This window comes from Oncorhynchus mykiss, chromosome 13 (genome assembly GCF_057628025.1).
Source record: "Oncorhynchus mykiss isolate SJ-2025 chromosome 13, ASM5762802v1, whole genome shotgun sequence".
Taxonomy (NCBI): domain Eukaryota; kingdom Metazoa; phylum Chordata; class Actinopteri; order Salmoniformes; family Salmonidae; genus Oncorhynchus; species Oncorhynchus mykiss.
In genome coordinates, this window is record NC_143034.1 from 12540960 (window position 1) to 12567836 (window position 26877).

General features: G+C 42.9%; 2 protein-coding genes across 3 annotated transcripts; both read left to right on the forward strand.

Moving 5' to 3' along the window:
• Nucleotides 1-12735: 12735 nt before the first annotated feature.
• LOC149978704 (GTPase IMAP family member 7-like) lies at nucleotides 12736-15072 on the forward strand. Of its 2 annotated transcripts, none has more exons than XM_090195199.1 (4): nucleotides 12736-12883; nucleotides 13266-13301; nucleotides 13561-13647; nucleotides 13803-15072. In XM_090195199.1, the coding sequence occupies exons 1-4, from the start codon at nucleotides 12868-12870 to the stop codon at nucleotides 14735-14737; spliced, it is 1074 nt and encodes a 357-aa protein (XP_090051325.1). In that variant the 5' UTR covers nucleotides 12736-12867; the 3' UTR covers nucleotides 14738-15072. The 2 variants fall into 2 exon arrangements, with proteins under 2 accessions (XP_090051325.1, XP_090051324.1); XM_090195198.1 differs by having other exon boundaries at nucleotides 12763-12883; nucleotides 13782-14871.
• Nucleotides 15073-23296: 8224 nt separating this feature from the next.
• Nucleotides 23297-24399, forward strand: LOC118936338 (GTPase IMAP family member 2-like). The gene has a single exon (XM_090195202.1). The coding sequence runs from the start codon at nucleotides 23412-23414 to the stop codon at nucleotides 23982-23984; it is 573 nt and encodes a 190-aa protein (XP_090051328.1). The 5' UTR covers nucleotides 23297-23411; the 3' UTR covers nucleotides 23985-24399.
• The last annotated feature ends 2478 nt before the right edge of the window (nucleotides 24400-26877 follow it).

Genomic DNA, 26877 nt, shown 5'->3' on the forward strand with positions numbered 1-26877 from the left:
ATTGCCTACCTCATCATGCATTTTGCACACACTGTATATATACTTTCTTGTTTTTCTACTGTGTCGATGTTGTAACTTTAATGTGTTACAGAGTTAATGTTTAAGTTAATTCATTGAGCTGTATCTAAAGATATTTCTTTACAGTTATTTACATGTGTAATTGTATTGGTTTGTATTGAATCACGCTTTTTGACTGCAAGTTCCAGAATGCCTTGCGACAGGAATGAGCGAGATAACCGACAGGAATGAGAGAGATAACCGACAGGAATGAGAGAGATAACCGACAGGAATGAGAGAGATAACCGACAGGAATGAGAGAGATAACCGACAGGAATGAGAGAGATAACCGACAGGAATGAGAGAGATAACGCGCCAATTATGTGCAGGTGCAGGTGATTAAGCTGACTTTCCGATAGCATCTTACCTGCATTGCTCTGTAGTATCTAAGGTTGTTAAATGTAACGTGAACAAGTATTATTACTTAAAGAAGCTTTCATATCAAACCCTGACGTCCCGAGTCATTACTTTGAAGTTAGTTAATCTAAAAGTCATTGACTTGTTTATTGGCTTTGTCACGGGTGCCGTTGGAAGTAGACCAAAGCGCAGCGTGGTAAGCGTACATTTCCTTTTTATTAGGTAAATGTCACCAAGAAAACAACAAACGAAAGAAACAACCGTGAAGCTTACAGGACTAAGTGCCACAAACAAAGTTAACTACCCACACTGAAGGAGGGAAAAGGGCTACCTAAGTATGATTCCCAATCAGAGACAACGATAGACAACTGTCCCTGATTGAGAACCATACCCAGCCAACACATAGAAACACAAATCATAGAAATAAAGGACATAGAATGCCCAACCAAATCACACCCTGACCAAACCAAAAAGAGACATAAAAAAGGCTCTCTAAGGTCAGCGCGTGACAGTACCCCCCCCAGCCGCAAAACCTGAACCTGTAGGGGAGGGTCTGGGTGGGCATTTATCCGCGGTGGTTGCTCTGGTGCGGGACGTAGACCCCGCTCCACCTCTGGCTCACCCCGCTTTGGTGGCGCCTCTGGTGGGAGGACCCTCGCTGCCGAACCCGGACTGGGGACCCTCTCTGTGGGCCCCGGACTGGTGACCGTCGCTGGGGGCTCCGGACTGGAGACCGTCGCTGGGGGCTCCGGACTGGAGGCCGAGGTTGGAGTCTTCGTGACATGACTCCTCACTGGGGACTTCATGCCATGGATCATCACTGGAGGCTTCTTGCCACGGATCATCACTGGAGGCTTCATGCCACGGATCATCACTGGAGGCTTCATGCCACGGATCATCACTGGAGGCTTCATGCCACGGATCATCACTGGAGGCTTCATGCCACGGATCATCACTGGAGGCTTCATGCCACGGATCATCACTGGAGGCTTCTTGCCATGGATCATCACTGGAGGCTTCATGCCACGGATCATCACTGGAGGCTTCTTGCCACGGATCATCACTGGAAGCTTCGTCCTGGGCGCAGGCACAGGACTCACCAGGCTGGGGAGACACACAGGAGGCCTGGTCCTTGAAACAGGCACAGGACTCACTGGGCTGGAGAGACACACAGGAGGCCTGGTGCGTGGGGCGGGCATTGGATACACTGGGCCGTGAAGGTGCACTGGTGGTCTCGAGCGCAGAGCTGGCACAACCCATTCTGGCTGGATGCCCACTTCCACCCGGCAAATGCGGGACGCTGGCACAGAGCACACTGGCCTGTGAATGCGCACCCCATAAAACGGTGCCTGACCAGTCACATGCTCCCCACGGTAAGCACGGGGAGTTGGCTCAGGTCTAAACTCCGACTCCACCAATCTCCCCGTGTGCCCTTCCCTAAACTTTTTGGGGCTGCCCCTTGTGCCTGCTTCGCTGACTTGCCTCCTCATATCGCCGCTGCTCCCCCTTAGCTGCCTCCATCTCCTCCCTCGAACGGCGATACTCCCCGGCCTGTGTTTAGGGTCCCTTTCCATCCAGGATCTCCTCCCATGTCCAGGAGTCCTCTTTACCACGCGTAGTTATGTCAGAACTACAGCATCAATCTATCCACTGGGGTCATTTGAGTTCCAGAGGTATATTAGTGATCATAACCCAAAGTTGCTTTATTCAATTGTTAAAAACTTCCATGACTTTGTCAACCAACTTGTTCTGAACAATTCTAAATCAGTGTTTGGTGTTTCTGTACCAATATGGACATTTTAAAAATCATCCCAAAACACCTAATTCCATCCATAGTAATTTGGTAAATAGGACTTTTATTTCTATCTAGGTTTCTCTGGAAACATAATGACAGGTGATGCACCAGAGGGTGGAGGGGGACCTGTATCAGTAATGTTGACCAGATAGACAGATCATCTGCAGAGATATAGTTCCCCATGTACTCACCTCAGATTGTACTTTTCTATACCATGTATCATATGACTGTGAACAAAACCAAAATTACCTGAACTCTAGGGCAACTCTAAAAAGTATTTAGTGAATCCAGCTTTCTTCTTTCTATATACCACCAGAGGGTGGAGGGGGACCTGTATCAGTAATTTCGACCAGATAGACATATCATCTGTATAGATGAAGCACCGTATGTACTCACCTATGATTATAAGTGGTTGTAACTAGGGATGACCATGTATAATACCTAAATGACCTTATATATATGCTTGGTTGCAGTCAAAACAGCTCATATCAGTCTTTCAGTGGTATGAATACTTGATGGAACTGTAATTCAGAGACCACATAGAGCAGTATTGGGGTGTATTCTCCCCCCAAAAATGTAATCTATGGGAAATGTTATATAAATACCAGAATTCCTATAATATCCTCTCCCTCTACTCTCCCTCCCTGGTCTGTGTTCTCCCTCTACCCTTCCTCCCTGGTCTGTGTTCTCCCTCTACCCTCCCTCCCTGGTCTGTGTTCTCCCTCTACCCTTCCTCACCCGGTCTGTGTTCTCCCTCTACCCTCTCTCTACCCTCCCTCCCTGGTCTTTGTTCTCCCTCTACCCTCTCTCTACACTCCCTACCTGGTATGGGTTCTCCCTCTACCCTCTCTCTACACTCCCTCCCTGGTCTGTGTTCTCCCTCTATCCTCCCTCCCTGGTCTGTGTTCTCTCTCTACCCTCCCTCCCTGGTCTGTGTTTTCCCTCTTTCCTCTCTCTACCCTCCCTCCCTGGTCTGTGTTCTCTCTCTAGCCTCTCTCTACCCTCCCTCCCTGGTCTGTGTTCTCTCTCTAGCCTCTCTCTACCCTCACTCCCTGGTCTGTGTTCTCCCTCTACCCTCCCTCCCTGGTCTGTGTTCTCCCTCTAGCCTCCCTCCCTGGTCTGTGTTCTCCCTCTACCCTCCCTCCCTGGTCTGTGTTCTCCCTCTAGCCTCCCTCCCTGGTCTGTGTTCTCCCTCTACCCTCCCTCCCTGGTCTGTGTTCTCTCTCTACCCTCTCTCCCTGGTCTGTGTTCTCCCTCTAGCCTCCCTCCCTGGTCTGTGTTCTCCCTCCACCCTCCCTCCCTGGTCTGTGTTTTCCCTCTAGCCTCCCTCCCTGGTCTGTGTTCTCTCTCTACCCTTCCTCCCTGGTCTGTGTTCTTCCTCTACCCCCCCCCCTCCCTGGTCTGTGTTCTCCCTCTACCCTCCCTCCCTGGTCTGTGTTCTCCCTCTACCCTCCCTCCCTGGTCTGTGTTCTCCCTCTACCCTCCCTCCCTGGTCTGTGTTCTCACTCTAGCCTCCCTCCCTGGTCTGTGTTCTCCCTCTACCCTCCCTCCCTGGTCTGTGTTCTCTCTCTACCCTCTCTCCCTGGTCTGTGTTCTCCCTCTAGCCTCCCTCCCTGGTCTGTGTTCTCCCTCTACCCTCCCTCCCTGGTCTGTGTTCTCCCTCTAGCCTCCCTCCCTGGTCTGTGTTCTCTCTCTACCCTTCCTCCCTGGTCTGTGTTCTTCCTCCACCCCCCCCCCCCCCCCCTCCCTGGTCTGTGTTCTCTCTCTACCCTCCCTCCCTTGTCTGTGTTCTCCCTCTAGCCTCTCTCTACCCTCCCTCCCTGGTCTGTGTTCTCCCTCTACCTTCCCTCCCTGGTCTGTGTTCTCCCTCTAGCCTCTCTCTACCCTCCCTCCCTGGTCTGTGTTCTCCCTCTAGCCTCTCTCTACCCTCCCTCCCTGGTCTGTGTTCTCCCTATAGTCTCTCTCTACCCTCCCTCCCTGGTCTGTGTTCTCCCTCTAGCCTCTCTACCCTCCCTCCCTGGTCTGTGTTCTCCCTCTAGCCTCTCTCTACCCTCCCTCCCTGGTCTGTGTTCTCCCTCTAGCCTCTCTACCCTCCCTCCCTGGTGTGTGTTCTCCCTCTAGCCTCTCTACCCTCCCTCCCTGGTCTGTGTTCTCCCTCTAGCCTCTCTACCCTCCCTCCCTGGTCTGTGTTCTCCCTCTACCCTCCCTCCCCGGTCTGTGTTCTCTCTCTACCCTCCCTCCCCGGTCTGTGTTCTCTCTCTACCCTCCCTCCCTGGTCTGTGTTCTCCCTCTAGCCTCTCTCTACCCTCCCTCCCTGGTCTGTGTTCTCCATCTAGCCTCTCTACCCTCCCTCCCTGGTCTGTGTTCTCCCTCTACCCTCTCTGTACCCCCCTCCCTGGTCTGTGTTCTCCCTCTACCCTTCCTCCCTGGTCTGTGTTCTCCCTCTACCCTCCCTCCCCGGTCTGTGTTCTCTCTCTACCCTCCCTCCCCGGTCTGTGTTCTCTATCTACCCTCCCTCCCTGGTGTGTGTTCTCTATCTACCCTCCCTCCCCGGTCTGTGTTCTCTCTCTACCCTCCCTCCCCGGTCTGTGTTCTCTCTCTACCCTCCCTCCCTGGTCTGTGTTCTCCCTCTAGCCTCTCTCTACCCTCCCTCCCTGGTCTGTGTTCTCCCTCTAGCCTCTCTACCCTCCCTCCCTGGTCTGTGTTCTCCCTCTACCCTCTCTCTACCCCCCTCCCTGGTCTGTGTTCTCTCTCTACCCTCCCTCCCTGGTGTGTGTTCTCCCTCTAGTGTCAGACTTAGTGTTAAACACCACATGATTAACACAGTGAGTACTGTTGTAATGTACTGTACGTCACAACTGTATTTCTACTGTACTTCATTACTGTATTTCTACTGTCCCTCATTACTGTATTTCTACTGTACCTCATTACTGTATTTCTATTGTACCTCATTACTGTATTTCTGCTGTACTTCATTACTGTATTTCTGCTGTACCTCATTACTGTATTTCTGCTGTACTTCATTACTGTATTTCTGCTGTACCTCATTACTGTATTTCTGCTGTATCTCATTACTGTATTTCTACTGTACTTCATTACTGTATTTCTACTGTACTTCATTACTGTATTTCTGCTGTACTTCATTACTGTATTTCTACTGTACTTCATTACTGTATTTCATTACTGTACTTCTACTGTATTTCATTACTGTATTTCTACTGTACTTCATTACTGTATTTCTACTGTACTTCATTACTGTATTTCTGCTGTACTTCATTACTGTATTTCTACTGTACTTCATTACTGTATTTCATTACTTTATTTCTACTGTACTTCATTACTGTATTTCTGCTGTACTTCATTACTGTATTTCTACTGTACTTCATTACTGTATTTCATTACTGTATTTCTACTGTACTTCATTACTGTATTTCTGCTGTACTTCATTACTGTATTTCTACTGTACTTCATTACTGTATTTCTACTGTACTTCATTACTGTATTTCTACTGTACTTCATTACTGTATTTCTACTGTACTTCATTACTGTATTTCTACTGTTCTTGGGACAAGAACGTTACTTTAACAATTACAAAGAGGGATTTTGTATGGTAGACCTAATGAAAGAGATATAGAGGGATTATATATTGTATAATTATAGAAGTCTATTAATTTGATTATCAGTATGTTGTGCTTGTGCTGTATAATGTTTTATGATTTATCAATCTTTGAAGGACATTTGATGGACAACCTTTAGTCGTTAGTGTTAACTAATTGTTGCATATTTGATTTCCCCAGATTTAAACTATGTGAAATCCAGAAAATCCTTTCCTCACATTTCTTTCAAAGAACAAAATCTTTACAACAGATTTATTTCACATTTGAGAGAGCGAGTGAGTGAGAGAGAAATGTGCTTTGTCATCATACCGACAACATCAAAATAGCCTTTCAAGACTGAAGTCAGCAGGACTTTGAGTAGCCAGACTTAGTATCAGCCAGACTTGTTGCTGGGTTACAGGGTTAAACAGGGTTCAACCAGTTTTGAAAAGAGAAAACAGAACGTTCTGCTCCATTGTTACACTCCCATTGTAAAGTGGAAGGGTTCCATTATACTGTATTAGAACGCAACTGTGCTTTAGAACTAGAAGAGACGCCACTATCAACATGAGAAATGATGGTCAACTGTGCTTTAGAACTAGAAGAGACTCCACTATCAACATGAGAAATGATGGTCAACTGTGCTTTAGAACTAGAAGAGACTCCACTATCAACATGAGAAATGATGGTCAACTGTGCTTTAGAACTAGAAGAGACGCCACTATCAACATGAGAAATGATGGTCAACTGTGCTTTAGAACTAGAAGAGACGCCACTATCAACATGAGAAATGATGGTCAACTGTGCTTTAGAACTAGAAGAGACGCCACTATCAACATGAGAAATGATGGTCAACTGTGCTTTAGAACTAGAAGAGACGCCACTATCAACATGAGAAATGATGGTCAACTGTGCTTTAGAACTAGAAGAGACGCCACTATCAACATGAGAAATGATGGTCAACTGTGCTTTAGAACTAGAAGAGACGCCACTATCAACATGAGAAATGATGGTCAACTGTGCTTTAGAACTAGAAGAGACGCCACTATCAACATGAGAAATGATGGTCAACTGTGCTTTAGAACTAGAAGAGACTCCACTATCAACATGAGAAATGATGGTCAACTGTATAGACACACACAGGCTGCGATTCAATCCAATACTATATAGACAGACACACAGATGCTGGGATTCAATCCAATACTGTACAGACACACAGATGCTGGGATTCAATCCAATACTGTATAGACAGACACAGATGCTGCGATTCAATCCAATACTGTACAGACAGACACAGATGCTGGGATTCAATCCAATACTGTATAGACACACACAGATGCTGGGATTCAATCCAATACTGTACAGACAGACACAGATGCTGGGATTCAATCCAATACTGTATAGACACACACAGATGCTGGGATTCAATCCAATACTGTAGGGGGGAGTTGGGATATGAAACAAATGCATTGCAATTCCCACAAGTACACACTACAAGAGTTAAATAGGACAAATATAATACTATAGTCACCATGCTAGTGAGCCTGACCTGAATAATCTCATGTTGTTTTAATCTTATCATCTTGTCAGGTATCTACAGTTTTCTCTTTCCCTGTTAGGAAACATGACCAGACATGTTGATGGCTTCAAAATACATTCCATACAGCTCTGGTAAAAGACCAGATAGGTGTCTAAAGAGAAAGAAGGAAAGATGTGGCACAAATGGCACATCAACTGGTAGCAGGGAGCCTAGTGGTTAGAGCGTTGGGCCAGTAACCGAAAGGTTGCTAGATTGAATCCCTGACCTGACAAGGTAAAAATCTGCCGTTCTGCCCCTGAGCAAGGCAATTAACCCACTGTTCCTAGGCCGTCATTGTAAATAAGAATTTGTTCTTAACTGACTTGCCTAGTTGCATAAAATAATTCCCTTATTGTGCACGATTTGACCAGGACCCGAGTGCACTATAAAGGGAATTATGTACCATTTGGGATGAAACCCACATGAACCTTCTTACAACACAATCCTACTTCTTAAAGGCAAGAGAGAGAAGCATTCAACTTCCCCTGGACATCTGTGAGACGGAGAAGAGAGCTGAAGTACCTTTCGTGGGATGAATTTCAGTCCTCAAACGTAAGATAAAAAAAACATCATGGCAGCTGAGCGTAGTGAGTGTTTAATAACACCTTTATAACGTTTATAACATGTGATTTATGAAAACATTTAGAATAATTCCATTAAATGAGAAAAACTGTACATATATCAATCTGAACCTGATATATAATTAGACATGTATGTATTGTGTTATGTCTACTACAGTTCCTTTATTTGAGCAGAAAGAGCTCCATTCCTTTATGGTCAGAGAATTAATAAACCCCAATTCCCTCTGTTGTCAAACAGTGAATTGTTCAACTTTTTTTTATACTAGAGCAAACAGAATATGCACAGCGTCATCAAGCCAACCAAAGTACAGAAACCCACATCACATTATTCTAAATAATACATATTTCAGAGTGTACTATGGAATCATTGAATTAATGTTGCAAAGATACTAGGACAAAACATTTAATTTCAGGTTCTGTAGATGGAGTACACCCATAGGTGTTTCATCACCCTATCCCGTGGAGAATGACAGCCATGCAGGTAAGATAACAGTTGTTCTGGACAAATAAAACTAGCAATGAAATAGTAAATCTTCACAGTTGCTGTTAGCTGAATATGGTTCCTGTGCGTGCTCAGCCCCTACTGTACTCCCTGTTCACCCATGACTACGTGGCCATGCACGCCTCCAACTCAATCATTAAGTTTGCAGACGACGCAACAGTAGTGGGCTTTATTACCAATAACGACGAGACAGCCTACAGGGAGGATGTGAGGGCACTCAGAGTGTGGTGTCAGGAAAACAACCTCTCACTCAACGTCAACAAAACAAAGGAGATGATCGTGGACTTCAGGAAACAGCAGAGGAGCACCCACTTATTCACATGCACTGGACAGTAGGAGAAGATGGAAAGTTGTAAGTCCCTCAGCGTACACATCATGGACAAACTGAAATGGTCCACCCACACAGACAGCATGGTGAAGAAGGCGCAACAGCGCCTCTGCAACCTCAGGAGGCTGAAGAAAATTGGCTTGTCACCTAAATCCCTCACAAAGTTTTACAGATGCCCAATCAGGAGCATCCTGTCAGGCTGTATCACCGCCTGGTACGGCAACTGCACCGCCCTCAACCGCAAGGCTCTCCAGAGGGTAGTGCGGTCTGCACCGCGCATCACCGGGGGCAAACTACCTGCCCTCCAGGACACCTACAGCACCCGATGTCATAGGAAGGCTAAAAAGATTGTCGAGGACAACAACCACCCAAGCCACTGACTGTTCACCCCGTTATCATCCAGAAGGCGAGGTCAGTACAGGTGCATCAAAGCTGGGACCGAGAGACTGAAAAACAGCTTCTATCTCAAGGCCATCAGACTGCTAAACAGCCATCACTAACATTGAGAGGCTAATGCCAACATACAGATCCCTACAAATCACTGGCCACTTTAATAAATGGATTTACTAAAGTCACTTTAAATAATGGCACTTTAATAATGTTTACATCTCCTACATTACTCATCTCATATGTACAGTATATACTGTATTTCATACCATCTATTGCATCTTGCCGATGCCGCACGGCCATTGCTCATCCATATATTTATATGTACATATTCTTGTTCAATCGCTTTACATTTGTGTGTATAAGTAGTTGTTGTGAATGTGTTAGATTACTTACTAGAAGCACAAGCATTTTGCTACACTCGCATTAACATCTGTAAACCATGTGTTTGTGACAAATACAATTTGATTTGATATGGCACATTGTAGAGCAGCTCACGAGACAGCTGACGATGCATCTTTTAAAGGTAATTTATGCTTGAGCCAATCTCTGCATTCATCATTAATGTGATCTTTCGTGAACGGGGAAATTTCCTCACAGACCCATTATCTTCTGTCTAGCGCACTGCTCTATAACACACCTTGGATTGAATCCAGGCCGTAGTTCTGTACTGCTACCTGAGATCAGAGCTTTGGATCTCCGATAGGTCGCTGGTTCGAATCCCGGAGTTGACAAGGTGCAGCATCTTTCATTGTGCTTGTGAGCAAGGCACTGGACCCCAATTCCTTCGGGAAAGCCAGAAAGTGGCTGACCATGGCTTTGACAACACTCGCCGCAGACTTCTCAGGGGAGTTGGGATATGCAACAAGCACATTTCCAATTCCCACAAGTACACACAACGATCTTTTGGATCCCTGCTTTTTAAATTTGGCAGCTAATTTCATAGCTGAACCACTTACATATCTGTTCAATCTAACCCTGGAATGTAATGAAATTCCAAAGATCTGGAAATCAGCATTTGTCCTACCACTTTTAAAAGGGGGAGATCCAACTCTTTTAAATAATTATAGGCCAATCTCAAAGCTGTCACCCCTGGTGAAAATACTTGAGTGAACAGCTAAAAGAGTTTTTATTTACTAACTCTATTTTATCAATGTTCCAATCGGGCTTCAGGAAGAAGCATAGCACAAATGGTATCACTGAAGCCCTTGACAAAAAACAGCACTGTGTCTCACTTTTTATTGATCTCTCTAAGGCTTTTGAAACAGTTGATCATGCTATACTAAGGCAGAGATTGTTGAGTAGGTCTTTCGGAGCATGCAGTTGCATGGTTTGCTAACTATCTGTCTGATAGAACTCAGTGCACTCAATGTGATGGGCTTATGTCTGTTAAATTGTCTGTCTTTAATGGTGTGCCCCAAGGCTCTGTACTTGGTTCTCTCTTATTCATGATTTATATAAATGATTTAGACAAAAATGTCCAAAATGCACAACTTCATTTTTATGCTGATACTGTTATTTACTGTTGTGCCTCGTCTCTTACAAAAGCTTTCCAGATCATGCAAACTGCTTTTTATACTGTTCAACATACCTTGTGTCTGAAGCTTATCCTCAATACTGACAAAACTAAACTAATGGTGTTTTCTAAAGCAAATTATAGAACTCTGAACCTTTCACCTATTACTACATGTCAGGGCAAGGAGATTGAGGTTGTAACCTCATATACATTTTAATTGATGACGGCCTCTCTTTTAAATTGCATATTCAACAACTTACAAAAAAATTGAAGCTGAAATTGGTATTTTATTTTAGGAATACGGCATGTTTTTCTTTTGAAGCCAGAAGGAGGCTAGTATCAGCTACATTTATGCCTTTACTAGACTATGTGGATATTTTATATATGAATGCTTCCGCTCAGTGTTTGAGATCAATTGACACCCTTTACCATGGCACTTTGAGATTTATTTTAGACTGCAAATCCCTTACGCACCACTGCACTTTGTATACCAGGGTTGGCTGGCCTTCTCTAGTCACTCGTAGGCTCAGTCACTGGTATACTTTTATTTGCAAAGCCATTTTGGGTTTACTACCTTTTTATTTGGGCATTTTTATTGTTCAGAAATGTGGTGGGTACTCTCTTCATTCGCTGGACTTTATCCTGCTAACTGTTCCAAAGGTCCGAACTGAATTTGGTAAAAGGGCTTTTATGTACTCTGCACCATCGTCTTGGAACGCCTTACAAAATACTTTTAAACTGGAAGAACTTGTCCCGATTGGTATTTTTAAATCACTGATGAATGATCTTGAGACTGATTCCCTGACCTGTCAATGTTTTTAATTTGCTGTTTTTGATTTGGTTATACTCTTGTGAATTCTACAGTTTTTACTAGATTACGTGTAGTTTTTCATGTTGTTTGTCTGTAATTTTTGCAATGACTTGGTGCTGCCAGGACGCTCTTGAAAAATATATTTTAAATCTCAATGAGTCCTTCCTGGTTAAAAAAAGGTTAAATAAAAATAAATAAAATAACGAGTTATATTGGACAAATATGAAGTGCATTCGGAAAGTATTCTAAAATGGATTAAATTAGGATTTTATGATTTTTTGTGGGGCCACTGTGTTCTTGGGGACAGTCAATGCTGCAGACATTTTTTTGTACCCTTCCCCAGATCTGTGCCTTTACACAATCCTGTCTCGGAGATCTACGGACACTTCATTTGACCTGTTGTAATGGGTGCGTGTCGGTGGCAGGGAAGTCAGGCAGGAAAACAAACTTGGTATTAACGGAGTCGTTTAATAAGTGCTCCAAACTCCAAAAAAATAAAACTCCAAAAGCCAAAATATACAAAAAAAACTTAAATGGGTACAAAACCCATCACACACCGACACATGACTTGTACAAACATGAGGGGAAGCAGAGGGTTAAATACACAACATGTATTTTATGGGATTGGATCCAGGTGTGAAGGAAGACAAGACAAAACCAATGGAAAATTAAAAATGGATCAATGATGGCTAGAAGGTCGGTGACGTCAACCGCCGAACACCGCCCGAACAAGGAGAGGGACCGACTTCGGCGGAAGTTGTGACAAATGGCTTGGTTTTTGCTCTGACATGCACTGTCGACGCTTATATAGACATTTCAAGGCCACTCTACCATAAAGGCCTGATTGTTAGAGTGCTATAAGGCTGTAACGTAACAAAATGTGGAAAAAGTCAAGGGGTCTGAATACTTTACAAATGCACTGTAATACTATAGTCACCATGCTAGTGAGCCTGACCTGAAATAACCTCATGACTGTTTTATCTATTATCATCATGTTGAGTATCTACAGTTTCTCTTTCCCTGTTAGGAAACATGACTAGACATGTTGTCTTCAAAACAGCATCAAAATACATTCCATACAGCTGGAATGGTAAAAGACCAGATAGGTATCTAAAGAGATAGAAGGAAAGATGTGTCACAAATGGCATCATATTCCCTTTATTGTAGTTCACTATAAAGTGAACAGGGTGCCATTTGGGAAGAAACCCACATGTACCTCCTACAACACATTCCTCCTTCTTAAAGGCAAGAGAGAGAAGCATTCAACTTCACCTGGACTTCTGTGAGACGGAGAAGAGAGCCGAAGGACCTTTCGTGGGATGAACTTAATTCCTCAAACGTAAGATAGAAAAACCAGCATGGCAGACGAACGTGGTGAGTACTTATTACCAGGTTCCTATGGTTATACAGTACTTAATACCAGGTCCCTATGGTTATATAGTATTTAATACCAGCTTCATATGGTTATATAGTACTTAATACCAGGTTCCTATGGTTATATAGTACTTAATACCAGGTTCCTATGGTTATATAGTATTTAATACCAGCTTCATATGGTTATATAGTACTTAATACCAGCTTCATATGGTTATATATTAATACCAGCTTCATATGGTTATATAGTACTTAATACCAGCTTCATATGGTTATATAGTATTTAATACCAGCTTTACAACGTAGGTGTTATATGAAAAGTTACAATAAATAAGAAAAACTGTTATACAATTATACATGTATTGTTTTATGTTTACTACAGTTCCTTTGCTAAAGGAGGCAGAGACATCAGGCTTCGGTGAGTAAGACTCCATTCCTTTATGGTCAGAACGATGGTCATATAATGAATTAACCACAATTCCCTCTGTTGTCAAACAGCAAATGGTGAACCTTATTTTATACTAGAGCATACAGTATATGCACAGCGTCACCAAGACGACCAATGTACAGGAATCCAGATCACATTATTATCTCATGAATAATACATATTTCAGAGTATACTATGTAATCCTTGAATAAATGTTGCAAAGATACTAGGACAAAACATTTCATTTCAGGTTCTGTAGATGGATTCTGCCTACGTGAAAGATCCACACCCATAGCTGTTTCATCACCCTACCCTGTTGAGAATGACAGCCCTGCAGGTAAGATAACAGTATTGGACAAATAAAACTGGTGATGCAATAGCTAGTCTTCACTGTTGCTGTTAGCTAAATATGATTCCTGTGAATCTAGTTGAATGAATTTAGTAACAAACAATGATGAAACTGTATTACAGTTTGTATTTCCACCGATTCAGAGCAGCCAGCTGATCTGAGGATAGTTCTGGTGGGGAAGACTGGAGCAGGGAAGAGTGCAACAGGAAACACCATCCTGTGGAAAGATGCCTTTACAGAAGAGGCCTCTCCTGTGTCTGTAACTGCACAGTGTGAGAAACAGAGTGGAGTGGTCAATGGGAGTAAGATTGATGTCATCGACACCCCAGGACTCTTTGACACAGCCATGTCTCAAGAAGAGATGAAAAGTAAGATAGAAAAGGCCATCTACATGTCAGTCCCAGGACCCCACGCCTTCCTGCTGGTGATCAGACTGGGGAGGTTCACAGAGGAGGAGAGGAACACTGTGAAGTGGATCCAGGAGAACTTTGGAGACGAAGCATCAAAGTACACCATCATTCTGTTCACTGGTAAAGATCAATTGAAGGGGAAAACAGTTGAGGAGTTTCTGAATCCTTGTGTTTCAATTCAGGAACTGATCAAAAGTTGTTGGGGAAGATACCATTGCTTCAATAATGGTCAGAGGGATGACCGTCTTCAGGTCAATGAGCTGCTGAGGAAGATAGAAGAGATGGTGAAGATGAATGGAGGAGAGCACTACACCAATGAGATGTACCAGGAGGCCCAGAGGAAGATCGAAGAGGAGGAGGAGAGGAAGAGACAGGAGATGGAGGAAGAGAGGAGGAGAAGAGAGGATGAGATACGGGAGCAAGAAAGGAGGAGACGGGAAGAAGAAATGAGGAGACGGGAGGAAAAGAGGAGACGGGAAAGAGCAAAAAGAGAAAATATTGCGATAGGTTTAACTTCAGCAGCAGCTGTTGGGGCAGTAGTAGCTGGGACTACAGTACTTGCTGTAGTCCCAGTAGTGGCTGTGGTAGTAGGACCAATTCTGTTGGTTGGGGCAGCTGGTTTTGGTATAGCAGCTGTTGTCATTTGGATAAAGAAGATAAGACGGTAAAAAAAGATGAAAATGAGCTGTAATACTTTCAATATTAATGTTAAACATGGTCCTTGATGAATTTATAAACACATTAGGGGATAAATAATAACATGTATACTTGTAGGTGATTATGAATAAAAAAATCAGATCAACCTTTTTGAGGTAATTTAATTCATCTGTTTGTGATTCAAAAAGGGTTAAAGAGGTGAACTTCTAAACTAAATAGAAATATGGACATTTTGTTAGACAATTGTGTTTTTAATCATCTATGATTTTTTTATATACATGTATTCTACTCGGCTAAGGAAACATTAAATGTATTTTACATTTGTCAAATAAAATCAATTAATTCATTCAATCTTCATGACTTGAAACTGTAGCTATGTAGTAATACCAATATGGCCCCCTTTGAGAAGTGCAACTTGGGAAAAAAGAAAACTACTTAATATTTCACCTAATTTTAACATTCAAAGTGCCTATTAAGTGCCAAATAAAGTAACAGTGTTGACTAAAACAGGGTTGACTGAAACAGGGTTGACTAAAACAGGGTTGACGATTTCATCTTAAATCAGCCATGAATCCCTTTGTGACAGGGAGAATGGATGCATAGTGTGCATAGTGTGGATGCATATTTATTTTATATGATCTAATTAGCATAATAATACAAAATCCCCCATTAAAACCTTTCTGCTTAAGGTAGAGATCTGTTTCTCAATACACGTCATCCACAGAGGAAGGTGGCAGAGCTGTTCAGTTGTTCAATTGTTAAAAACTTCCATGACTTTGTCAACCAACTTGTTCTGATCAAAATGCCTATGGTTATAAGTGGTTATAACTAGGTATAACCATGTATAACATTTAAATGACCTTATATAAATGCTTAGTTGCAGTCAGAACAGCTCATAATAGTATGTCAGTGGTATGAACACTCAGTAATACAGAGACCAGCTCCCTCTGAATGTACACATAGTGCTGTATTGGTGGGTATTCTCCGAATAATTGTTATTCTATGGGAAATGTTATATAAATACCACAATTCCTATAATATCCTTTCCCTCTACCGTCCCTACAAACAGAAGATGGCACATCGATGGTATCAACTTCAGATGAGTCCTGTGGGGCTTGTGGGGGTCGTAGAGCAAACCGGACAAAAAAAGAGAGTCTGACCTTTCCACAGAGTTTAGGCCAAACCGTTCCTATGCTACAGACGTTTTAGTGAGAAAACCGATTATTGGGATGTCTCATGGTCTGACAAACACCTCTGTAGCCCGGCCACCTGACACTGCAGATGCAGAAGGGAGATGCGGTGGAATGAAACACATGCATGGCCAAAAAACGTATACAAAAAAACATATCTTCAGCTTAAACTGATTTTAATGGGGATTTTTGAGGGGATTTTTTATATTATGGGACTTAGATTGATGCACCAGTGCGCCAATAGACTCTACAGGGATTTATACACTGAGTGTACAAAACATTAGGAACACCTGCTCTTTCCATGACATAGACTGACCAGGTGAATCCAGGTGAAAGCTATGATCCCTTATTGATGTCACTTGTTAAATCCACTTCAAACAGTGTAGATGAAGGGGAGGAGACAGGTTAAAGAAGGATTGTTAAGTCTTGAGATAATTGAGGCATGGATTGTGTATGTGTGCCATTCATAGGGTGAATGGGCCAGACACAAGATGTAAGTGCCTTTGAACGGGATATGGCAGTAGGTGCCAGGGTCACCAGTTTGTGTCAAAAACTGCAACGCTACTGGCTTCTTCACGTTCAACACTTTCCTGTGGTATCAAGAATGGTCCACCACCCAAAGGACATCCAGCCAACTTGACACAACTGTGGGAAGCATTGGAGTCAACATGGGCCAGCATCCCTGTGGAACGCGTTAGACACCTTGTAGAGTCAACATGGGCCAGCATCCCTGTGGAACGCGTTAGACACCTTGTAGAGTCAACATGGGCCAGCATCCCTGTGGAACGCGTTAGACACCTTGTAGAGTCAACATGGGCCAGCATCCCTGTGGAACGCGTTAGACACCTTGTAGAGTCAACATGGACCAGCATCCCTGTGGAACGCGTTAGACACCTTGTAGAGTCAACATGGGCCAGCATCCCTGTGGAATGCGTTAGACACCTTGTAGAGTCAACATGGGCCAGCATCCCTGTGGAACGCGTTAGACACCTTGTAGAGTCAACATGGGCCAGCATCCCTGTGGAATGCGTTAGACACCTTGTAGAGTCAACATGGGCCAGCATCCCTGTGGAACGCGTTAGACACCTTGTAGAGTCAACATGGGCCAGCATCCCTGTGGAATGCGTTAGACACCTTGTAGAGTCAACATGGGCCAGCATCCCTGTGGAACGCGTTAGACACCTTGTAGAGTCAACATGGGCCAGCATCCCTGTGGAATGCGTTAGACACCTTGTAGAGTCAACATGGGCCAGCATCCCTGTGGAATGCGTTAGACACCTTGTAGAGTCAACATGGGCCAGCATCCCTGTGGAATGCGTTAGACACCTTGTAGAGTCCATGCACTGAGGCTGTTCTGAGGGCAAAAGGGGGTGCAACACAATATTAGGAAGGTGTACCTAATGTTTTGGACACTCAGTGTATAATTTAATGTTGACAGAGAATTAAAAGCTTTTGGTGTAAAAATGTTTTCTAATCACAATACTTCAACTATGGCATAATTTTTTCACCACTAACTTATTTGCCTAGAGCTGGATGATTCCTCCAAAGTGGGAATCTTGGGATCTGGATATTCCGCCTAGGTTAGCAAAGTTTACTAGTTCTGACTGGAACGTGAACACTGCAATTCAATGAGAGGTCAGGAGTCAGGGTACTAAAGGTCAAAGAGTCAAAAGTTCGTAATCACTGTCAGTGGTCACTCCTCAGGTGTAGATAGTTAGTATCCAGAGAGACAGTGGTCTCTCTTCATAGATAATATCCAGACAGACAGTGGTCTCTCTTCATAGATAGTTAGTATCCAGACAGACAGTGGTCTCTCCTCATAGATAGTTATTATCCAGACAGACAGTGGTCTCTCCTCATAGATAGATAGTATCCAGACAGACGGTGGTCTCTCCTCATAGATAGCTAGTATCCAGACAGACAGTGGTCTCTCCTCATAGATAGTATCCAGACAGACGGTGGTCTCTCCTCGTAGATAGTTAGTATCCAGACAAACGGTGGTCTCTCCACATAGATAGATATTGTCATGACGTTGCCTTCTTTGGGTACAACAAGCCCCACCCCCTCTGTCTGCCTCCTACACACAGGCTGCTGTGGTCAGAGAGAGGTCGTAAATTCCTGAGGAGATGATCTCCTCATGGCCACAATATGGAGACAGAATGAGTTTTCACAGAGAACAAAGGAATTTCTTTCACCTCACAGAACTTGAGGTCTGAACAACATTTATGTTCCGGAGAAGGTATAACAGATCGGTGAATAACTGAAGGAAACTCCAATTCCCTTTTTAGTTTAACTAAATCAGAGGACCGCCCATGAGCCCAGTTAGGGTCGGGCATCCTGGGACAGGCCCTTTTCTGCAACTCCCGAATAAAACCCCAACTTTGAGAATGTCTCAACAGACCATGTTTTCTCTCAATCACGAGAGGACAAAGGATGCAGACCAGCTTACCTCGATAACGAGAGGGCCAAAGTTTGAGACCAGACTGCTGAATCTTTTAACCACCCCACGTGGTTAAACTCTTAGACTATCGATACCGACAGAAAAAGAACAAGTCTTTGATATTAATAACTAGTCTACAGCTAGGAATTCGGTATCAAATCAAATCAAATAAAATTTTATTTGTCACATACACATGGTTAGCAGATGTTAATGCGAGTGTAGCGAAATGCTTGTGCTTCTAGTTCCGACAATGCAGTAATAACCAACAAGTAATCTAACTAACAATACCAAAACTACTGTCTAATATGGATATATGAATGAGTGATGGTACAGAGCAGCATAGGCAGGATACAGTAGATGGTATCGAGTACAGTATATACATGAGGTGAGTATGTAAACAAAGTGGCATAGTTAAAGTGGCTAGTGATACATGTATTACATAAGGATGCAGTCGATGATATAGAGTACAGTATATACGTATGCTTATGAGATGAATAATGTAGGGTAAGTAACATTATATAAGGTAGCATTGTTTAAAGTGGCTAGTGATATATTTACATCATTTCCCATCAATTCCCATTATTAAAGTGGCTGGAGTTGAGTCAGTGTCAGTGTCAGTGTGTTGGCAGCAGCCACTCAATGTTAGTGGTGGCTGTTTAACAGTCTGATGGCCTTGAGATAGAAGCTGTTTTTCAGTCTCTCGTCCCAGCTTGATGCACCTGTACTGACCTCGCCTTCTGGATGATAGCGGGGTGAACAGGCAGTGGCTCGGGTGGTTGATGTCCTTGATGATCTTTATGGCCTTCCTGTAACATCGGGTGGTGTAGGTGTCCTGGAGGGCAGGTAGTTTGCCCCCGGTGATGCGTTGTGCAGACCTCACTACCCTCTGGAGAGCCTTACGGTTGTGGGCGGAGCAGTTGCCGTACCAGGCGGTGATACAGCCCGCCAGGATGCTCTCGATTGTGCATCTGTAGAAGTTTGTGAGTGCTTTTGGTGACAAGCCGAATTTCTTCAGCCTCCTGAGGTTGAAGAGGCGCTGCTGCGCCTTCTTCACGATGCTGTCTGTGTGAGTGGACCAATTCAGTTTGTCTGTGATGTGTATGCCGAGGAACTTAAAACTTGCTACCCTCTCCACTACTGTTCCATCGATGTGGATAGGGGGGTGTTCCCTCTGCTGTTTCCTGAAGTCCACAATCATCTCCTTAGTTTTGTTGACGTTGAGTGTGATGTTATTTTCCTGACACCACACTCCGAGGGCCCTCACCTCCTCCCTGTAGGCCGTCTCGTCGTTGTTGGTAATCAAGCCTACCACTTGTGTCGTCCGCAAACTTGATGATTGAGTTGGAGGCGTGCGTGGCCACGCAGTCGTGGGTGAACAGGGAGTACAGGAGAGGGCTCAGAACGCACCCTTGTGGGGCCCCAGTGTTGAGGATCAGCGGGGTGGAGATGTTGTTGCCTACCCTCACCACCTGGGGGCGGCCCGTCAGGAAGTCCAGTACCCAGTTGCACAGGGTGGGGTCGAGACCCAGAGCTTGATGACGAGCTTGGAGGGTACTATGGTGTTGAATGCCGAGCTGTAGTCGATGAACAGCATTCTCACATAGGTATTCCTCTTGTCCTGATGGGTTAGGGCAGTGTGCAGTGTGGTTGAGATTGCATCGTCTGTGGACCTATTTGGGCGGTAAGCAAATTGGAGTGGGTCTAGGGTGTCGGGTAGGGTGGAGGTGATATGGTCCTTGACTAGTCTCTCAAAGCACTTCATGATGACGGAAGTGAGTGCTACGGGGCGGTAGTCGTTTAGCTCAGTTACCTTAGCTTTCTTGGGAACAGGAACAATGGTGGCCCTCTTGAAGCATGTGGGAACAGCAGACTGGTATAGGGATTGATTGAATATGTCCGTAAACACACCGGCCAGCTGGTCTGCGCATGCTCTGAGGGCGCGGCTGGGGATGCCGTCTGGGCCTGCAGCCTTGCGAGGGTTAACACGTTTAAATGTCTTACTCACCTCGGTATCATTGAACGCGAAGAACAACAACCACCGAAACACCTATCCATAACGACATGAATGAATGTCACTCTGAGCTATCCACTCTAACCATGATAGAGAGAGAGAGAGAGAGGACGGAAACTCTCCAACAGAAACTAACTTTTCAGCAGAGACACACTGAGCGTAAATATATATATTGATTGCAATTGTTCCCGAATGAGTGAGCGTTCATGTGCAAAGGATTAGTATTTCAATTGTTATAATTATCAACTGTGTGTTGTCTTTTCTCAGTCGACCCCCATTTCCCTTTTGTGCACCAAGCCTCCATACCGGTTCAGCCCACTAGGGCACATCCCCCTATCATTTCTTGTAACCATATTTCCTTTGTTTGTTTGTGCACTTCTGTGATTGTTTAGTTAGTAAATAAATAAATGATTTAAGACAATTGATGTATGGATGACTCATAGTGAAGACTGGGTTCGTGCAGATTTACGACGTTTGGAATGAGACTAACGTGAGGTAAAGTAAATAATTCATTAATTTGAAGACTAATTGATCAGATATAAAATATCTGAAAAGTTATATTAGGAAATTATAGCTTTATAATCTGAATATTTTCCTTGGTGCCCCGACTTCCTAGTTAATTACAGTTACATGATTAATCAGTTTAATCGCATAATAATAAATACAGAGAATCTTTGTTAAAAACTAAGACTTCAGTTAAGGATAGTAAAGACACGACAGTAGTATCCGCTGTCATCTTGGAAATGAACCTCTTTGTGATGTTAATGCTTACACTGTCGAGTTTCTCTTTACAATAACTAAAAAGAACCCGCTTATCTTAACCAGGGATGCAACACTAGCCAACAACAGTTAAATGAATCACTTCAAACTGAAGCTGGAAAGACGGCAAACTAGCTGCACTTTGTTTCATTTGACCTTTTTTTCCAATTTCTTTGTATATATCCATAATAATTATGCCAGCTGATTCATGAATTCGACTCATTGATAAACGCTGCCTGCCTGTCTGTCTTTGTCCCGACTCCCGACACGTTCAATATTATGGGACAGCTGGAGATCGAATTTGAATATTGAAACAATGTTGCAAATGTCGGAGAGTCAGACAGCGAGGTTTATACAAATCTCCACAGTTGAAAACTAAATGTTAGTCTATTATACATGTGACACAATGTCTAGATAAGGGTACTACCTAAATAATGTACTACCTGGAACCGAAAGGCTTCTACCTGAAAACTAAATGTTAGTCTATTATACATGTGACACAATGTCTAGATAAGGGTACTACCTAAATAATGTACTACCTGGAACCGAAAGGCTTCTACCTGAAAACTAAATGGATCTTCAAAGGGTTTTCCAATGGGGACAGCTGAATACATAGATGTGTAGAGGGTAACCACTGAGCAGGACATAACAATTACATCAGAAGACCTAGACAACTAATACCCTGAGTGCCAGTCTTTGTGCTATCATTACAACTCCTTGTCACTCATTGTCATGGCTTGATAGTGATCAATGGAGTTGGAAAGACCACAAACAGATCTGGGACCAGGCTAGACAAATATATAGTGAAAAATGTACCTTTATTTCCCCAGAAGGAGGCATCTATGTGTCCAACACATTTCATTTTACCCAGAGTTGTGGCTAATCCAAGGTTGAGTTGTCAGAGGAGGTTGATAATAGTGACACCCAATCAGATTTCAGCTTCTGTCTGTCCTGAGGTGAATTATTTGTCTCAGTGGCTAGAAATGACTATAAGGTGCAGCACATAGCTACAGCTCTCACAGTCACAACTTGGGACAATTAACAGATACACGCAACTTCACTAAAAGTGACTATTCAACTTAACTACCTTTCTAATGAAATACTCAACAATCTATTGTACAGTATTTAAAAAAATTATAATAAACATTTTATTGAGTTGTTGTTTGTTGACATTTATGCATATATTATCAAACGATTCAGATGTCAACAATCACATTTTTCTATATGTTTGTATTTATACATGTTTTTCACTTTTATCTGAGACATTTATCTTGAACTGGTCCATCTGGTCCCAAACACGAAGCAGAATGTCAACTGTAGAATGATACGCACGTTTAGAATGTCAACTGTAGAATGATACGCACGTTTAGAATGTCAACTGTAGAATGATACGCACGTTTAGAATGTCAACTGTAGAATGATATGCACGTTTAGAATGTCAACTGTAGAATGATACGCACGTTTAGAATGTCAACTGTAGAATGATACGCACGTTTAGAATGTCAACTGTAGAATGATACGCACGTTTAGAATGTCAACTGTAGAATGATACGCACGTTTAGAATGTCAACTGTAGAATGATACGCACGTTTAGAATGTCAACTGTAGAATGATACGCACGTTTAGAATGTCAACTGTAGAATGATACGCACGTTTAGAATGTCAACTGTAGAATGATACGCACGTTTAGAATGTCAACTGTAGAATGATACGCACGTTTAGAATGTCAACTGTAGAATGATACGCACGTTTAGAATGTCAACTGTAGAATGATACGCACGTTTAGAATGTCAACTGTAGAATGATACGCACGTTTAGAATGTCAACTGTAGAATGATACGCACGTTTATAATGTCATTTGACCTCCCCCATATGAGTACATTATGTTTTCCTGATGCTGGTTACCTTGTTAGGGAATGTACTTTTTTTACCACAGTTACAACACATATCAGTGCTCTTTTTATAGTTCACATTGTTTTAAAGTGAAAAGGTTGAGAAGAAATTCTGATTTAGTTTATCTGGGCTTTGTTTTTTGTAATAAGGGAGTTGATTGGCCGATTGTAGCAGAGATGGAACGAGGAAGAGGAGGGACTCTGAAGATTCTGTTCCTGTTGACACTCTGTCTGCAAGCCTTCACTTGTCAATACCAAGGTCCAGTACACACAGGGAGGGGTTGAAAGTAGACTTCTCCCCTGAGTCTGACTGTTCACTGTGAGAAACAGAGTGGAGTGGTGGATGGGAGGAAGATTGATGTCATCGACACCCCGGGGCTCTATGACACAACAATGTCTAAAGAAGAGATGAAAAGTGAGATAGAAAAGGCCATCTACATGTCAGTCCCAGGACCCCACGCCTTCCTGCTGGTGATCAGACTGGGGAGGTTCACAGAGGAGGAGCAGAACACTGTGAAGTGGATCCAGGAGAACTTTGGAGAAGATGCCTCAATGTACACCATCTTACTGTTCACTCATGGAGATCAACTGAAGGGCAAAACAGTCAAAGGGTTTCTTTCTCAGAGCAAAGCGCTACGGAGACTCATCAATATGTGTGGGGGCAGATATCACTCCCTAATCAATGACAAGAGAGAAGACAACACTCAGGTTAGAGAGCTGCTGGAGAAGATCGAGGAGATGGTGGAGGAGGACAATGGAGGAGAACACTACACCAGTGCTGACTATGAAGAGGCTCAGAGAAAGATCAGAGAGGAGAATATGTTTTACTGTAAACTGGCAGCGTATGGCAGTCTAGCCGCAGCAGGACTAGGGATGGTGTTTGCTTCACCAGTATTGGTGGCAGCAGGTGTAGCTGCAGGCTTCAGCCAAGGGTTTGAATGCACTAAGGAGATGCTAGGCTTTTAAAACACCGGGGGTACGTTCAGTTGGTCTTAACGTTTCGCTACGTATGGCAACGGTACTGACTGAATGATATAACAGTTCTTTCAAAACCATTTGCAATGTTATAGATATGCTAGCCGTGTGGCAGGGTGGCCCTAGCAGGGTGTGAACGTGGAAAATCTTAACAAAACACTCCTGCTGCACTGTACACAATTCCCCTCTCATGACCCATAGTTACAACGTTTCTCAACTCAAATCATGACCGTTTATTTTAGTGGAGGTGTATGTATTTAGTGGGATATATAGCATGTATTAAATGGTAGTGTATGTATTTAGTGGGGATATATTTAGTATATAATAAATGGTAGTGTATGTATTTAGTGGGGATATATTTAGTATATAATAAATGGTAGTGTATGTATTTAGTGGGGATATATTTAGTATATAATAAATGGTAGTGTATGTATTTAGTGGGGATATATAGCATGTATTAAATGGTAGTGTATGTATCTAGTGGGGATATATAGCATGTATTAAATGGTAGTGTATGTATCTAGTGGGGATATATTTAGCATGTATTAAATGGTAGTGTATGTATTTAGTGGAGATATATTTAGTATATAATAAATGGTAGTGTATGTATCTAGTGGGGATATATAGCATGTATTAAATGGTAGTGTATGTATTTAGTGGAGATATATTTAGTATATAATAAATGGTAGTGTATGTATTTAGTGGAGATATATTTAGTATATAATAAATGGTAGTGTATGTATTTAGTGGAGATATATTTAGTATATAATAAATGGTAGTGTATGTATCTAGTGGGGATATATAGCATGTATTAAATGGTAGTGTATGTATTTAGTGGGGTGTATGTATTATGGGTAGTGGGTACTGGCTGTATAGGGATATAAAACACAACTGTTGTTATGAATAGTCCTGTTTCCAGTTGTTTTTACACATCCTGATACAGTCCTAGAAATATATTTTCCAGATTGCATAGTAGTTTAAAAAAAAAAACGTTTTTACAGCAGGATTTATTTTTGTGTTAACTCGCAACTTAAATCACAACAATTTGCAGCACCTGTCTTTCTGTCTACACAATAATTCAGTGGAATGTGTGTGTTCAGTCGATGTGCTTAAGGGCTGTATTCAATCCGGGCGGCTGAAGATCCGTGCTATAGTGGGATTCAAATTTAAAGGCAATTTTTCCCACCATTCTCCTCAGAGAATTTCATACAAATAAAAATCGCAAAACATTTAAAGTTGTCCTTTTTGAGATAAAAACGATACTAAATATATCCTGTAAAATACACTGTTTTGCAGTGAAGGTCTACAGTAGCCTCAACAGCATTCTGTAAGGTAGCACCATGGTGTAGCCAGAGGACAGCTAGCTTCCGTCCTCTGGGTACATTGACTTCAATACAAAACCTAGGAGGTTCATGCTTCTCACCCCCTTCCATAGACTTACACAGTAATTATGACAACTTCCGGGGAACATCCTCCAACCTATTAGAGCTCTTGCAACCTGAACTAACATGTGGTCCACCCAATCAAAGGATCAGAGAATGAATCCAGTACTGAAAGCATAAGCTACAGGTAAATTGTGTATAACATGTGGTGAGTAGTTGACTCAAAGAGAGAGGAAGTTAATAGCTGAACAGTTTTGAACAAATTAATTTCTTCCAAAATTAAGGAGAAGCAAAAGAGAGAGAGAGAGAGAGACAAAAAAAAAATCCACTTACTTAGTTTGTAAATGCAGCTATCTAGTTTAGCCTACTGGAACACCCTGCTCAAACAGAGGGGTGCTATGTTAGCTATCTGGCTATAACAGAGGGGTGCTATGTTAGCTAGCTGGCTATAACAGAGGGGTGCTATGTTAGCTATCTGGCTATAACAGAGGGGTGCTATGTTAGCTAGCTGGCTATAACAGAGGGGTGCTATGTTAGCTAGCTGGCTATAACAGAGGGGTGCTATGTTAGCTAGCTGGCTATAACAGAGGGGTGCTATGTTAGCTATCTGGCTATAACAGAGGGGTGCTATGTTAGCTAGCTGGCTATAACAGAGGGGTGCTATGTTAGCTAGCTGGCTATAACAGAGGGGTGCTATGTTAGCTATCTGGCTATAACAGAGGGGTGCTATGTTAGCTAGCTGGCTATAACAGAGGGGTGCTATGTTAGCTAGCTGGCTATAACAGAGGGGTGCTATGTTAGCTAGCTGGCTATAACAGAAGGGTGCTATGTTAGCTAGCTGGATATGATTATCCACCTCAACACTGCAACTCTTCTAAGGTAAGCTTTTTGTTTTTGCAAATGTATTGCCACCGGGACCCAACGGTGTAAGTGCTAAACTGCTTACTGACTGTACACTGTAACATTACTGCATGATTGTAGCAGGTTTACTAACACGTTAGTTCTATTAGCTATGTTAACTATGATGTTACTTTAGCTGATATGGTGACAACGATGTAGTCTGTGTGTAGCAGTTTAGCTTGGAAAGGTCACATACAGCAGCGTAGCCTAGTGGTTAGAGTGGTGGACTTGTAACCGGTAGGTTGCAAGTTCAAACCCCTGAGCTGACAAGGAACAAATCTGTCGTTCTGCCCCCGAACAGGCAGTTAACCCACTGTTCCTAGGCTGTCATTGAAAATAAGAATTTGTTCTTAACTGCCTAGTTAAATAAAGGCAACAAAAAAAAAGGTGTTGTGTATTGAAGTCCACAGGCAAAGGGGAAATCCCACTGTCTTGTATCAGATCCAGGATGTGGCAGAAGATACTGAACCTTAGGTTTTAGACAGAGCCTGTGCTTCAAATTAGTTGGCAATTAAATTAGATGAGACATTTCAAATGTAGCCCAACTTCTTTTATATACAATGATTTGCAGATTTGAAGAAAAACGGGGTGTCTGGAGATAC

Coding starts and splice junctions, on each gene's coding strand:
- LOC149978704 (XM_090195198.1), top strand. Junction 13,302..13,560: donor GGCAGAGACATCAGGCTTCG/GTGAGTAAGACT, acceptor ATTTCATTTCAG/GTTCTGTAGATGGATTCTGC. Junction 13,648..13,781: donor TGAGAATGACAGCCCTGCAG/GTAAGATAACAG, acceptor ACTGTATTACAG/TTTGTATTTCCACCGATTCA.
- LOC118936338 (XM_090195202.1), top strand. CDS start 23,412: ATGTCTAAAGAAGAGATGAAAAGTGAGATAGAAAAGGCCATCTACATG.